Source organism: Scardinius erythrophthalmus, assembly GCF_964197995.2.
Source record: "Scardinius erythrophthalmus genome assembly, chromosome: 5".
NCBI lineage: Eukaryota > Metazoa > Chordata > Actinopteri > Cypriniformes > Leuciscidae > Scardinius > Scardinius erythrophthalmus.
This window is the reverse complement of record NC_138225.1, coordinates 16,263,105-16,277,762: the sequence shown is the minus strand read 5'-3', so window position 1 is coordinate 16,277,762 and position 14,658 is coordinate 16,263,105. Positions and strand designations below refer to the sequence as shown.

At 36.8% G+C, this 14,658-nt stretch overlaps 1 protein-coding gene across 7 annotated transcripts in view; it reads left to right on the top strand.

Annotated features, from left to right (window-relative positions):
- Window positions 1-14,658, top strand: part of abca2 (ATP-binding cassette, sub-family A (ABC1), member 2) — a 61,949-nt gene that overhangs the window by 28,909 nt on the left and 18,382 nt on the right. Inside the window, exons 3-20 of one of the 7 annotated variants that reach the window (XM_081365565.1) lie at window positions 344-455; window positions 1,435-1,598; window positions 4,733-4,854; window positions 5,314-5,424; window positions 7,191-7,367; window positions 7,511-7,732; window positions 8,288-8,640; window positions 8,721-8,880; window positions 9,056-9,184; window positions 9,272-9,439; window positions 9,588-9,684; window positions 10,044-10,217; window positions 10,720-10,822; window positions 12,391-12,505; window positions 12,617-12,807; window positions 12,935-13,085; window positions 13,195-13,399; window positions 13,516-13,674. In XM_081365565.1, the coding sequence (XP_081221691.1) occupies window positions 344-455; window positions 1,435-1,598; window positions 4,733-4,854; window positions 5,314-5,424; window positions 7,191-7,367; window positions 7,511-7,732; window positions 8,288-8,640; window positions 8,721-8,880; window positions 9,056-9,184; window positions 9,272-9,439; window positions 9,588-9,684; window positions 10,044-10,217; window positions 10,720-10,822; window positions 12,391-12,505; window positions 12,617-12,807; window positions 12,935-13,085; window positions 13,195-13,399; window positions 13,516-13,674 (2,913 nt within the window). Of the gene's footprint in view, window positions 1-263; window positions 456-1,434; window positions 1,599-4,732; window positions 4,855-5,313; window positions 5,425-7,172; window positions 7,368-7,510; window positions 7,733-8,287; window positions 8,641-8,720; window positions 8,881-9,055; window positions 9,185-9,271; window positions 9,440-9,587; window positions 9,685-10,043; window positions 10,218-10,719; window positions 10,823-12,390; window positions 12,506-12,616; window positions 12,808-12,934; window positions 13,086-13,194; window positions 13,400-13,515; window positions 13,675-14,658 lie in introns of those variants that run through there. The other 6 variants (XM_081365560.1, XM_081365563.1, XM_081365562.1 and 3 more) reach the window with 6 other exon arrangements.

Genomic DNA, 14,658 nt, shown 5'->3' with positions numbered 1-14,658 from the left:
TCTCTGATATGTGACGGCAGCTTCTTTTTCTCTCCCTGTCTTTTAATCTCTCCCAAAATCTTTGATCTGTGGACCTTGGAAAATGTCATCATCATTGTTTGTTCTGTTATCCCACATCCTACGGTCCCTCTCATTCCCTCACTCACATTCCTGGCCATAAATATTTATCTCCATCCATACACTGATCTGTTTTTATGTTCCTCTCCAATTCTACATCTGAACACAACTGCACCTTCATCAAACCCATTTAAACCTCATTGCAATGCTGGATTTCACTCTTCTTTCACCTCCGTCCTCTCCGTCCCTCCACCCTGTTGGTCTGTTTTCCCCCGGTTCTGTCCAGCCTTCTACAGCGCGGCTCCTCTCACCTCGGCGGGCATCATTCCCATCATGCAGTCTCTGTGTCCGGATGGTCAGCGGGATGAGTTTGGCTTCCTGCAGTATAAAAACTCCACGTGAGTCCACCTACGCTCTCTTTCCGATTTTGTTTTGTTTTTTTATCTCTCTCCCGATGACTAAGATGGGCTCTAATGGATTCTGTTCTCATTATATGGTGTGAATAGCAGTCACCATCACCACCTGTAATAGTGATCATATGAGCTGTTCTTGTATCTTTGTGCTTGGATGTGAAATGATCTTGTGATGATTTGAAGTGGATCTCAGCCTCCACATAACTGACCTAATTCTTGTGTTTTGAATGTGAGTGTGCTAGTTTAACTAACACAGTGTGTGTGTGAATATATATATATATATATATATATATATATATATATATATATATATATATGAAGAGTTCAGATGCAAAAGCCTCTAAGTGCCATCTGAAATTTTCTTTCTTTTTATAAAGCTTGTATATTTAAGTTAAGTAAATTCACTTAAATGACAATTAATAGGTAATTTGCACTGCCATTTAAGTGAAATTATTGAACTTAAATATACAAGCTTGATAAAAATGATCATTCTAGAAGAAATTTTCAGATGGCACTTAGAGGCTTTTGCATCTGAACTCTTCATATATATATATATATATATATATATATATATATATATATATATATATATATATATATATATATATATATATATATATATATATATATATATATATATATATATATATATATATAAACAGGCCAGTATATATATATATATATATATACACACACTCATATATACCAACTGTATATATATATATATATATATATATATATTATGATACCTGATGAAACAATATTATGCCAATAACTTGCCAATGTACTTTAATACTTAAAATTTTTTATTTCTCTTTCATCTGTAATCTCAATTCTCTAATGTGTAATTAGTATAGACCAGTTGTGATCACACTGGCCTGTTTAATGATTTGCCCCAGTCTTCTTTTTATTTTGCTCTTCTCATTTGAAGTTCCACCCTCTTTTCCTTCCTCATATTTCTCAGTGTGACTCAGTTGTTGGAAAGGATCAGTGAAGTTGTGGAGCAGAATCACTTGTTTACGTCAGACAGGCCCAGTTTGGGAGAGGAGCTGGAGTCACTGCAACAGCACCTTGAAAGTCTGAGCTCAGCACAAGGCCCTCTAGAGAGCCACTACAACACCAGCCATGGTCAGAAAATATACATGCATACAGTACATGCATACACCAACCACATATGTATGTTTTCAAATGAACTTTTTGCAAATTAGAAAATAGAGGCAAATCACTATAGTATACACTATATAAATAGCGCTGCAGTCTCTGCTGGATTTAGTTCTTAAATCAATCAATCAGTCAATCACATTTATTTATATAGCACATTTAAAGACAAAACACGTTGGCCAAAGTGCTTTGCATACAGCCCAGCACATATAATCTAAGATTATAAAACAATTACAAAAAATTTAATTACAATCAAATGCAAGAGAGAAGAGATGAGTCTTTAAATATGTTTTAAATGCATCAAGGGTGGCACAAGATCTAACATGGAGGGGTAAACTGTTCCATAAACGAGGAGCTGCAACAGAGAAGGCCCTGTCTCCTTTTTTTATTTAAGTCGAGACTTAGGAATGGTTATCTGAAACCTTTGTGCAGATCTTAAAGGCCTAGAGGATGTATGTTGCTGAGGAAGTTCACTAATGTAACTTGGTGCCATCCCATTTAAGCCCTTAAAAACAAATAATAACATCTTATACTTAATCCTAAATTTGATTGGAAGCCAATGAAGGGATGCTAGTACAGGTATTTACTCTCATATTTCCTAGTCCCGGTTAAAAGTCTGGCAGCAGCATTTTGAACCAACTGCAGACGTGAAAGTGATGCACGAGAAATACCATAATACAATGAATTACAATAGTCCAATCTGGACATATTAAAAGCATGCATAACTTCCAAATCATTAAAAGACAAAAAAGGTTTCAATTTCGCTATATTCCTTAATTGGAAGAAGCTACCTCTAACCACTGAATTTATATGCTTATCAAACTTTAACTCGCCATCAAAAAGAACTCCAAGACTCCTAGCTTGATTATGTACCTTCGATTTAAAAAGGCCTAATTGATTAATTATATGTTTGGTAGAACTCGGAGGGCCAAACACTATTACTTCAGTCTTTGATTCATTCAAGTGGAGAAAATTAGCTGACATTCACTCCTTAATATCATCAAAACAATCAAATAGAGACTGCAAGGCTGAATTATCCCCCATTTTTATAGGTAGATAAAGCTGCGTGTCATCAGCATAAAGATGATAGTATACAGTCGATAGTATACATTTTAGTATACTATATATTAAAATAGTATACATACAGTCGATAGTATACATAAGACGGTAGTATACATTTTTTTAAAAAAGGGGATTTTTTTTTAAATCCCATTGTTATAAGATTATATATTCTTATGAGAATAAAGAACAAAGTATATTCAATTGACACTACACAGTATGTATACTTTGGACATTAAAAACCACCATTTGCATATTTTCAACTTTAATCATGCTTATGAAGATTTTAAAGACCATGTACAGCGGGGGAAATAAGTATTGAACACGTCATCATTTTTCTCAGTAAATATATTTCCAAAGGTGCTATTGACATGAAATTTTCACCGGATGTGTTGGTAACAACCCAAGTAAGCCATACATACAAAGAAACGAACAAAAATAAGTTCAGTAATTAAGTTATGTGTAATAATGTAAAATGACACAGGGAAAAAGTATTGAACACATGAAGAAAGGGAGGCGCAAAAAGGCATGGAAAGCCAAGACAACTGCTGAAAACTTATAGTAATTAAAAAGCAATCCAGCCCCCTGTCAGTGGAAATTAATAACAGCTGGTTCAGTCCCAAATGATGGCCTACAAAAAGGTCTCATTGCCAAGGTGTCACACAAGACACATCTCATGATGGGTAAAAGCAAAGAGCTGTCTCAAGACCTTCGCAACCTAATTGTTGCAAAACATAATGATGGCATTGGTTATAGGCGCCATTCTAAGCTTCTGAATGGTCCAGTGAGCACTTGGGGCCATAATACGGAAGTGGAAAGACAATAATTTCATCATAAATTTGCCTCGACCAGTGCTCCTCGCAAGATTTCTGATAGAGGAGTGAAAAGAATAATCAGAAGAGCCTTTTTGCGCCTCCCTTTCTTCATGTGTTCAATACTTTTTCCCTGTGTCATTTCACATTATTACACATAACTTAATTTCTGAACTTATTTTTGTTTGTTTCTTTGTATGTATGGCTTACTTGGGTTGTTACCAACATCTGGTGAAAATTGTCATGTCAATAGCACCTTTGGAAATATATTTACTGAGAATAATTATGACATGTTCACTACTTATTTCCCCCGCTGTATTGAAAGGAATCATAGACCACACTGAAGACAATCATACAGCAATACATTATAGAGACATATGTGCTTTTGAGTGTTATTGAGCTGATTTCTTACACACCAGTGTAGACGTTATAAAACAGTCCTAAAACATATTAAATACTGGACTTTGTGCTCCATTAATATTCATTGATATGTACTGTATTTGAATGCAGGTGACTGCAAAAGAAACTGATGCTAAAGAGTTTCTTTTGCTGCTTACCAAAGTTTAAAATGACCTGCGTATTTGCATAGTGTAAACATTATTAGGACTAACAAATATTAGGACTAACCGATATTAGATCTAAAAGTCACACTGACCTCCTTGTACTGTCCTTGAAAAACATAAAGTATATTAAACTAATAATCAGTCACCTACACTACTATTCAAAAGTTTGGGGTTGGAATTTTTTTTTATTGAAAGAACACTTTAATGCTCAGTAAGGCTGCATTTATTTGATCAAAACTTTATTAAAAACTGTAATGTTGTGAAATATTATTACAATTTCAAATATCTGTTTTTAGTTTTAATGTATTTTTAAAATGTAATTTATTCCTGTCATGGCAAAGCTAAATTTTCTTCACTCTCCAGTCATTCAGAAATCTTTAGAAATTTTCGGAATTCATTCTAATATACTGATTTGGTGCATTTATTATCAGTATATATATAAAAAAAAGCAATTGCTCATTAATATTTTTGTTGAAACCGTGATATACTATTTTCAGATTGTTTACAATTATCTTTACTATAATGCATCCTTGCTGAATAAAAGTATTCATTTCTTTCAACAACAACAAAAAAATATTACTGTCCCCCAATCTTTTGAACGGTAGTGTACACATACTGAAATGCAAACTGCTTTGATGAAAAATGGGTGTGCATGTCTCCGCTTCAGGTTTCACTGTAGGAAGTGTCCTCAGGAACCAGTCCATGTTCCAGCAGTTCCTGATCAGAAACCTTTCCCTGCCAAACGACACCGCCAGCCTCCTGCTCTCTTCACCCATCAATCTGAAAGAGGTCGGTCTTCTCACCTCATCTTCTTTTCTCCTCCAACCTAGGTCAGACAGCAGTGCTTTTGAAATCCAAATTATGACTCAGCGTCATGCTCCTCTGAGGCGTCTTCCTCTTTCATCCTCTTTGGAATCTCAGCTCGGGTTTGCAGCACCATTAGCAATTCTACTCCATGACAACAAAGAAAGAGGTTGTGCGATAGAATCTAATGCTTTAGGATAGAGTAGCTCCAGCGTTGCACGCTTTAATGGGTTAACGTGCTGTAGTCAAAGTAAAAGCGTTGAGATAGGCTCTTTTGAGTTTCCGAATGAAATGTTAATTTTCCTCAGGGAGTTTCGTTTCTTCTCTTCTCTGGCTTTTTAAAGTATATGTATGAGATAGTTTCTAAATCTGTACTTGTGTGTGTGTGTGTGTGTGTGTGTGTGTGTGTGTGTGTGTGTGTGTGTGTGTGTGTGCGTGCTTCAGGTGTATAATCTCATTTTTGGGACGTATCCTAAAGTGGGATCAAAGGCAGGAGAAAAGGATGAAGGACAGCATGAACCCCACAGTCCTGGAGAGAAGCTTGTACAGCTGGAGGTATAGAATGAATGAAACACACACACACATTTCAAGGTATTTTTTTTAAAGAAATTAATACTTTTATTTAGCAAGGATGCATTAAATCGATAAAAAGGGACAGTAAAGACTTTTACATTGTTGCACAAAAAATATAGATTTCAAGTAAATGCTGTCCTTTTGAGCTTTCTATTCAACAAAGAATCATGGGGGAAAGTATCATGGTTTCCACAAAAATATTAAGCAGCACAATTGTTTTCAACATTGATAATAATAAGAAATGTTTCTTCAGCACCAAATTAGCATATTAGAATGATTTCTGAAGTATCATGTGACACTGAAGACTGGAGTAATGATGCTGAAAATTCAGCTTTGCCATCAAAGGAAAGAAAAAAAAATATATATAAAAGTTATTTTAAATTGTTATAATAATAATAATAATACTGTTTTTACTGTATTCTTTTAAAAATGCAGCCTTGGTGAGCATGAGATTTCTTTCAAAAACTTTCAAAATATATTAAATGTATAAAAAGGACTGTTTTTACTATATTTTTGATCAAATCAATACAGACTTGACTCAAAAAACATTACAAAAACTTACTGACCCCAAACTTTTGAATGGTAGTGTAAGTAATTATCCGGTTTTGCAATTTTTGTGTGGATGATATTCGTAGCTGATTACATACTGTATGCATAAATAAAGCACAATGTATAAAGGTATATTAATGCAACAGTGCCTTTTTCTTTAACCCTTTTATCTTTCCAAAAATGATTTTTTTTTATCCATTATATGCCTCAAAGCACATTTTGGATAAAAGCAGCTGCTAATTAAATAAACATGAAAGTAAATGCAGTTTAAAAATAACAGACACTGATTTTATATTCCTTAAACTCCATTAAAATGCAAAGACTAAACTCACAGTAATTTAAGTCTGCAATAATTAAATAATATAATATTTGTCCCCACACATGACTACTATTTAATGCAGTGCCAGTGCTCCTGCAGTGCCTTTCTCATTCATATTTCATACTTGTTGAGCTGCTGTAAGCAACTTTTTTGAATACCACACACATAATGTACTGATAGCACGGTGTCCTGAGAAATCACCTGTCTCTGTCCCAGCCCTAGACATTGTAAACAGCAAAAAAAGAGTCAGGCGAGCAGGCAGCACCGTTTTTTATATCAGCAACGCTCTCTATCTGTAAATCACTTGCTGAGAGAGGTTGTGTGGTTTAGCTTGCATATTAAAATGGTTATTATGCGTTATTGATGGAAAATGTTAAACCTAATCATACTGGTTACTGCATTAATTTTGACAGCCCTAAAAATTTGTTCAGTAGACGGTTAGGTGGCATCTCACTATGCATCAGTGGGGTGTGGCAGACTACTGAAATGAGGAGGCAAAGTCCCCTCCCCATGTCTGGGGATTTTTTTTATATGATTCTTATTTTCATAAACGTATATGTTCCGGTTTCATTTCATGCTGCTGAGCAAACTGAGATTATCGTTGCGCAATAAAGACACAAAAGTCTCGTCGAGTTAAAGCATTTTAAATGAAATCATTTACATTTATTTTTCGATACTGTTGATTTACTTTCTCATGCCAATTTGTTTTGAGTAAACATTGCCAACTCAAAACAGGGACATAACGCCCCTGCTATATATACTGTAAATAGTTTAGTTTAGTTAGTCATTTGCTGTAAAGGTCTTTCCAATTAGGGCATGCAATTGCTTATAACCTTGCAGTTATAAAACAATCATGTTTCAGTCTCTCTTTCATACCCAGAAGCAATTACTTGGAGGCTGGCGAAGTCTGGAGGGGGGTCTGATTCAGAAGGCATTGAGAGACCCCACTAAAGCAGCTCACCGTCAAGCTCTGCTTAAAGTCCTGTCCCAAGCGCTGGGGATCGCTGGGGGTGGAGGAGGACAAAAGTTTGATCCTCAAGCACTGCGTGAGATGGAGGTCGGTCTGCCGCTCCACTTTAAACCTGAAGCTTTTTAAATGTCAAATACATTTTTTTGCAATTCCTTTTCTCAGAAATGATATTCTTCTGTTTAATGACAACACCTCACAAAACTGCTGGATTTTTTTCCATGTTTTTTCAGGGAATTCTCTTGACTGGTGCAGTGCTTGAGACACTCACTTGTGGGGAAGGAGGGAACAGCGAAATAAGCAAAATCCTATTGGTCCCTGAGAAACAACAGGCAGTTTTACAGGCCTATCTAACGTCTGTTTGTGGTGGAGGGGCGGGGCAGAGGGCGGAGATCTTTGGGAAAATGAGTGAAGAATTGAGGGATCAGATCGATACACAGAGAGTCTTTGATCAGGTACTTACAAAAACAACACATTTTCTTTACCAGACACTATTATGTCCCAGGGGTTGATTGTTATTAAAATTAACCTATACATTATACATAAACATATTAACCATTTGTGTGAAAATTATTTATTTACACTTTTCAAAATTTAAAGTTTATTTCTGAAGTTAGTGTATTTGTTATATCGGGTAGACAAGAGTGTCAGTGATGTCATGTTTGAGATTAAATATTGGACATTGATTAAAAATAAATCTAAATTTATTACTGTTAAGAATGTCATTTCCACTACTGTGATTTCCTTCACAGAGTGCTGTTAAACAGGATTTGAGATATGATGGAAATGACACTGTGGTGGGAAGCTTCAGAGAAAAGAATAATAAAAACCTTCACACATATACAGAAGCTTTCCACTGTTGGACATTTGTAGTGAACAATTTAAATAAACAGTCGAGAGTATAAAAAGACGGAGAGCCTACAGAGCCAAAAGTGCCATATTTACTGTTCCTATTGCTTTCTCCTCTGTCCTTTCTCCATATGTCACTCCCTCCTGTCCTCCATCCTCAGTTGCGTCTGGAGCAGTCTAACATGACTGGACTCTTGGATCAGTCCCACCTCGGGGGTCTGCTGAAGAACCTTGCTGATGTGGAACGGCTGCTAAGGGATGTGGATCTGCTGTCAGGTCTGGCCAGACTGCTTCCTAAAGGAGCCTGTGCAGGCCACCAGCCTCCTCCTATAGCCAACACCACCTCATGGAGCTCCAACACAACAACATGGGGTCCCAACACAACAGACAGCCCTGTGGAGGAAGGAGAGGGAGCCACAGGAAATGAGGCTGAGGCTGAAAACCCTAGATCACAGTTTTCTGCCTTTGTTCAGCTGTGGGCGGGTCTTCAGCCCATTCTGTGTGGGAATAACAGGTGTGTATATGGGTGTTGTGAGGTGTGTTACCTTTCTGAATGCGAAATGTGAATGTTATTTTTTAATGTTGTTTCGTTAGGATTATTGAGCCAGAAGCTCTGAAACAGGGCAATATGAGTTCCCTGGGCTTTACCAGCAAAGAACAAAGAAACCTGGGATTACTCGTTCATCTCATGACTACAAATCCCAAAATCCTCTACTCTCCCATTGGCTCAGAGGTGGACAAGGTCATACAAAAGGCAAGTCCAGACTCTGAATATAAGTTGAAAAAGTCTAGCATAGCAATTGGGTTTGCAACCTGAAAAAAAGCCAGATTTGCCTATTAAAACTTCCTGGTCATTCTTTCATTCGATTCGATTTAGATTGTACCCAAGGTGGGTTAATCAGTTTTTGTTTTGTTTTTTTACTCTTTAGGCCAACGAGACGTTTGCTTTTGTGGGTAATGTGACTCACTATGCCCGTGTGTGGCTCAACATCTCAGCTGAATTAAGGGCCTTCTTAGAGGAGGGTAAATTGCAAAATCACCTGATGTGGCTCCAGCAGGTAACATTCTTTGTTTCAGTCGTTAATTTAATAGCACTTCATGTTGTGCATTGGCTTGATGTCTTTTGTTTTGTCCATATGTCGTAGTTTATTGCAGACCTAAAGAGGCACCATGAACTGTTGAACGTCTCAGACAGTGAGCTGATGAACAGTCTGCTGGAGGAGAACTTCACCCTGCCAAACACAACCACTCTCCTGGAGCAGCTGCACACCATCGATAATGCTGCTTGTGGCTGGACAAACTTCATGTCAAAGGTCAGAAGAAGAAAACCTGTGTAGTGTGTTTTGATGTTCTCACCATAGAATTAACACGAATACACATTTTCAAAAGTCAGTTGCATTCTTCATAAAATAGGAAAATATATATTTCTGGCTTTTTTTCAACATATTCTGTATGCCTCAGGTCAGTGTGGATATCTTCAGAGGCTTCCCTGATGAAGATAGCATTGTCAATTACACACTGAACCAGGCCTACCAGGACAATGTCTCAGTCTTTGCAAGTAAGTGATCAATGGAAGTGATTGTAACGAAACTTGTCGAGAAAATGTGCTGGGTCATATTGCACTCACAAATGAAAGGAAATATATGTATTCTATAACTAGATTTGAGGGGATAAAATTGTCCTTAAAAATGTCACAAATCAATACAACGTAGTCTTTATTTTCTTATAGTATAGTATATAGTTGTTTTTTCTTATGATTTTGGGGTGAAATATGACTCAGCCATTTATTAACAAGCTTTATGTTACTGACCCATCCATTCCCCATTAAAACCACATTTTCATGATTCATTTAGCCCTTAGTCATACATTTTTAAATATAGCTAGCAGCCATATGTTTAATCTGTGCTTTCTCTCTAGGTGTGATTTTCCAGACCAATAAAGATGGAACTCTGCCACCCCACGTTATGTATAAGATTCGACAGAACTCCAGCTTCACAGAGAAAACCAATGAAATCCGCCGAGCTTATTGGCGTCCTGGGCCGAACACGGGAGGCAAATTCTACTTCCTTTACGGCTTTGTGTGGATCCAAGGTATTATAAGAAGACTTAGTCACAGGATAGGATATTCAAAAACAGATATTGTATTGTATATGCTATAAAGTACTTAAGCTGTGAGCACTTTCAACTTTTGATTTTTTTGGCAGTGAAAGATCTAGTTTCCATATAGAGTGGTAGTCTAAACTCATGAGTGTTATTTCTGCCATTTGTGCAAAAAAATTTACAAAACTGTTGACAAAGCAATAAATAGTTCTCTGTGAAACAGCATCCACAGTGTATTGAATTGGCATGGGAAAAGTGGAATGAAGTTGATGTTTTATTCAAAATGAAAACTATTCTGGTAAAAAGTGCACCTGGTTATGTAAAGCTTAGGGGTCGTGCGCATCAAATGAAGTGCTGGTTTGGCTTTTCTGGAAGCTGTGCTTATTCAGGAGCTCAGAAAAGCGGATCAAAGCTTTCCCTCAGTGCAAAAGTGCATTCAGTTCTGTTTACTTGATGGTGTGTGTTGATGTTTCCATGTTTCTTCCTCTTCTAGACATGATTGAGCGAGCAATCATCAACACGTTTGTGGGCCATGATGTTGTGGAGCCTGGAAACTATGTGCAGATGTTTCCCTATCCATGCTACACTAGAGACGAGTGAGCTTAGTCTTCCTTTTTTTATTGTATACTTTGTATTAATTTCTCTTTTAGGCTGACTACTCGTAGCCTAAAACACTACATTTAAGACATGGTGAATCGCAGATGTTCAGTTGCATTGTGTTAATGTGTGTTATGCATGTGATGATGAAGTGGTTTCTGAATGATCTCAGAGTCAGAGAGAACACAGATGCTGAGATAAATAAATAAAAAAATCCCTCGCTCCAGGCTAAATCACGCAACCTTCCCGCTCTGCTTCCACTCTGCATTAAATTTGCAGATGACACAGCATTAGTCAGTGTCCTTCAGGGGAAAGAGGACAATCATAGACTCATCTTAGAACAGTTTATTTCGTGGTGTGATTCTTCTGATCTACTTCTTAACACTTTTAAAACCAAACAGATGTGGGATTTTAGGAAAATGATGATGATGTTTGTTACTACTATTTAGGAAAGCCAATTTAGAAAGTTGTAATGTTTTGTACAAGTTAATACATATTTGTTGTTTTGACCTTCTGTATCATTTGCTCATTTGAAGACAATACTGTGGTACAAAAAAAGCAATGGAAGAGAATCCTAACCACTGCAAGCTAACTTTTATGCATCCTTATCTAGTTTACACATTTCTCCTAGTTCATAGTAAACCCACTTTACCAAGAATTTGATGCTACCTTCAGGTCGTAGGTTTAGGTTGCCAGCATAAATAGATACACTATCGTTTTTCTTTTTTTTACTTTTTAAAAGTTTTTTTTATGCTCACCTAGGATGCAATTATTTGACCAAAATACAGTAATATTGTGAAATATTATTACAATTTAAAATAACCTTTTCTCTTTTGATATATTTTAAAATGTTCAATTTATTCCTATGATGGCAAAGCTGAGAAATCATTCTAATATGCTGTTTAGAAATCATTCTAATATGCTGATTTGCTCCTCAAGAAACACTGCTTTTTATTATCAATGTTGAAAACAGTTGTGCTGTCAACTCTTCATGAGTTGAGTTGAGTTAGTCCTCAGTGTGTTAAATGGGTAGTTAACCCAAAAATGAACATTCTGTCATTGTTTCCTCACCCTCAAGTTGTTCCAAACGAGTTTCTTTTTTTCTTCTGTTGAACACAAAAGAAGATATTTTAAAGAATGTTGGTAACCAGACAGTTGACGGTAGCCATTGACTTCCATAGTAGGATACTATGGAAGTCGGTTCACTACCCTTATAAACTTCCATTATAAAGCTTGGAAGAGCAATGATATGTTTTAATATAACTCCGATTGTGTTCGTCTGAAAGAAGATACTCATATACACCTAGGATGGCTTGAGGGTGAATAAATCATGGGATAGTTTTCATTTTTGGGGGAACTATCTCTTTAAGAATGCCTATGTCCAAATCCACTGAAAACAATTGTCTCAAGGGATTAATAAAGACACTTCTAATAAAACATCTCACAAACTCTGGTTAATACTAGCTTAGTACTGGTGGAGTTTATAAGTAGTTACAGGGTGTATTATACTTGTGATGTATCAATTGGTGGAGGTGTGAGAAGTTGTAACAAGTGTTTTCATTTGCAGTTTTCTGTTTGTTATCGAGCACATGATGCCTCTGTGTATGGTCATATCCTGGGTCTACTCTGTGGCCATGATGATCCAGCACATTGTAGCAGAAAAGGAGCAAAGACTGAAAGAGGTGAGCGAATAGACTGAACTGTCCTTTAAAACAAATAATTCCTCTGCTGAGAAACTGAAGCAGGAGAGATTGAGAGTGGTGCCATGGTTGATGCAAGTTGTTTTACCATAGGTGATGAAGATGATGGGCTTGAATAACGCAGTGCACTGGGTGGCCTGGTTCATCACAGGCTTCGTGCAGCTTTCGATCTCAGTGACGGCCCTCACTGCCATACTGAAATACGGCAAAGTTCTCCTCCACAGCGATCCCTTTATCATCTGGCTCTTCCTCACAATCTACGCTGTCGCCACCATCATGTTCTGGTATTAGAGCATGCCATACCTAGTTTTTACTCCCTCACATCCTATTTACATTGTTTTTCAATGAGGAATAGTAGTCAAAAGTTGTTTGACATCATGTTAATGTTCTCTCCGCTTTCTTTTGGGGAAGTTTCCTGGTGTCGGTGTTGTACTCTAAAGCCAAACTGGCCTCAGCATGTGGAGGAATCATCTACTTTCTGAGTTATGTGCCCTATATGTACGTGGCCATAAGAGAAGAGGTGGCTCACGACAAGATCACTGCCTTTGAGAAGTGCATAGCGGTATGAAGACCTCCCATGAATCCCTCCATGTTTCAATACAGGAATGTAATGTGTTTGATAGTTGGCTCCTCTATAGTTCTTAAGTGATTCTCTCTCTGCGTGTCTGCAGTCTTTAATGTCTACCACTGCATTCGGCCTGGGGTCTAAGTACTTTGCCCTGTATGAAGTTGCTGGAGTGGGAATCCAGTGGCGCACTCTCAACCAATCACCTGTAGAGGGTGATGACTTCAACCTCCTGCTGTCTATGGTCATGCTAACCATTGATGCCATTGTATACGGTGTGTTGACCTGGTATATAGAGGCTGTGCATCCAGGTAAGCTGCAGTGCTGTCATTATTGTGCAGTGCAAACACTGCCCATGTTCTTGTTGTTCGGTAACAAAATTGTAGTATTTAGTTTTGGTTTCCATAATGTTTTTTTTCTTTTCCAGGGATGTATGGACTGCCCCGGCCATGGTATTTTCCCTTGCAGAAATCCTATTGGTTAGGGAGCGGCCGCATAGAGACATGGGATTGGCCGTGGAGTGGCGGGACCAGGCTGAGTGTGATGGAGGAGGACCAGGCTTGTGCTATGGAACACAGGCGCTCAGGTATGACTCTTGGTATGACGATCAGTTATGTTGACATTTTGGGATAACAGACTAATGGTGGGCTGTGTAGGCTAATGGATAGCAGTTCTGACTTAGTCATTCTAAATGAATCAGGGGTGTATTTGAAAAGTTGAGCCTGGAGACACACTAATAATTATCCTCCAAAAATGTAAAAATATATTGAAACAAATGTAGAACCTGTTTAGATTATTTAGATTCTTTTTTAGTTCTTCATTTATATTTTACAAGCCAACATACTGATTTTCTATGTAAGCTTATTAGTGGTGCATGCAAAGCTATCGTTCGTTTTTTTTCATTCTATCATTCTATCTATCTATCTATCTATCTATCTATCTATCTATCTATCTATCTATCTATCTATCTATCTATCTATCTATCTATCTATCTATCTATCTATCTATCTATCTATCTATCTATCTATCATTTGTTTTATTGTTTGTTTTATCTATAGTTCTATCATTCCATCTATTGATTGTTCTATCTATTGTTTGTTATTTTGTTTGTTTGTTCTATCCTTCATTTGTTCGTTCAATTGTTCTATCGTTAGTTCTATCATTCGTTCTATCATTCGTTCTATCGTTCATTCTATTGTTAGTTCTATCGTTCATTTAATCGTTCGTTCTATTGTTAGTTCTATCGTTCGTTCTATCGTTCATTCTATTATTCATTCTTTCATTCATTCTATTGTTCTATCGTTAGTTCTATCGTTCATTCTATCATTAATACTATTATTCATTCTATCGTTAGTTCTATCGTTCATTCTTTCATTCTATCATTCTATCATTTGATCTATCTATCTGTTGTTCGTTCTTTCGTTCCTTCTGTTTCATTCTTTTCATTCTATCTCTATCATTATATCATTCATTCTATCATTCATTCGTGAGTTCTATCGTTCTATCTATCTATCTATCTATCTATCTATCTATCTATCTATCTATCTATCTATCTATCTATCTATCTATC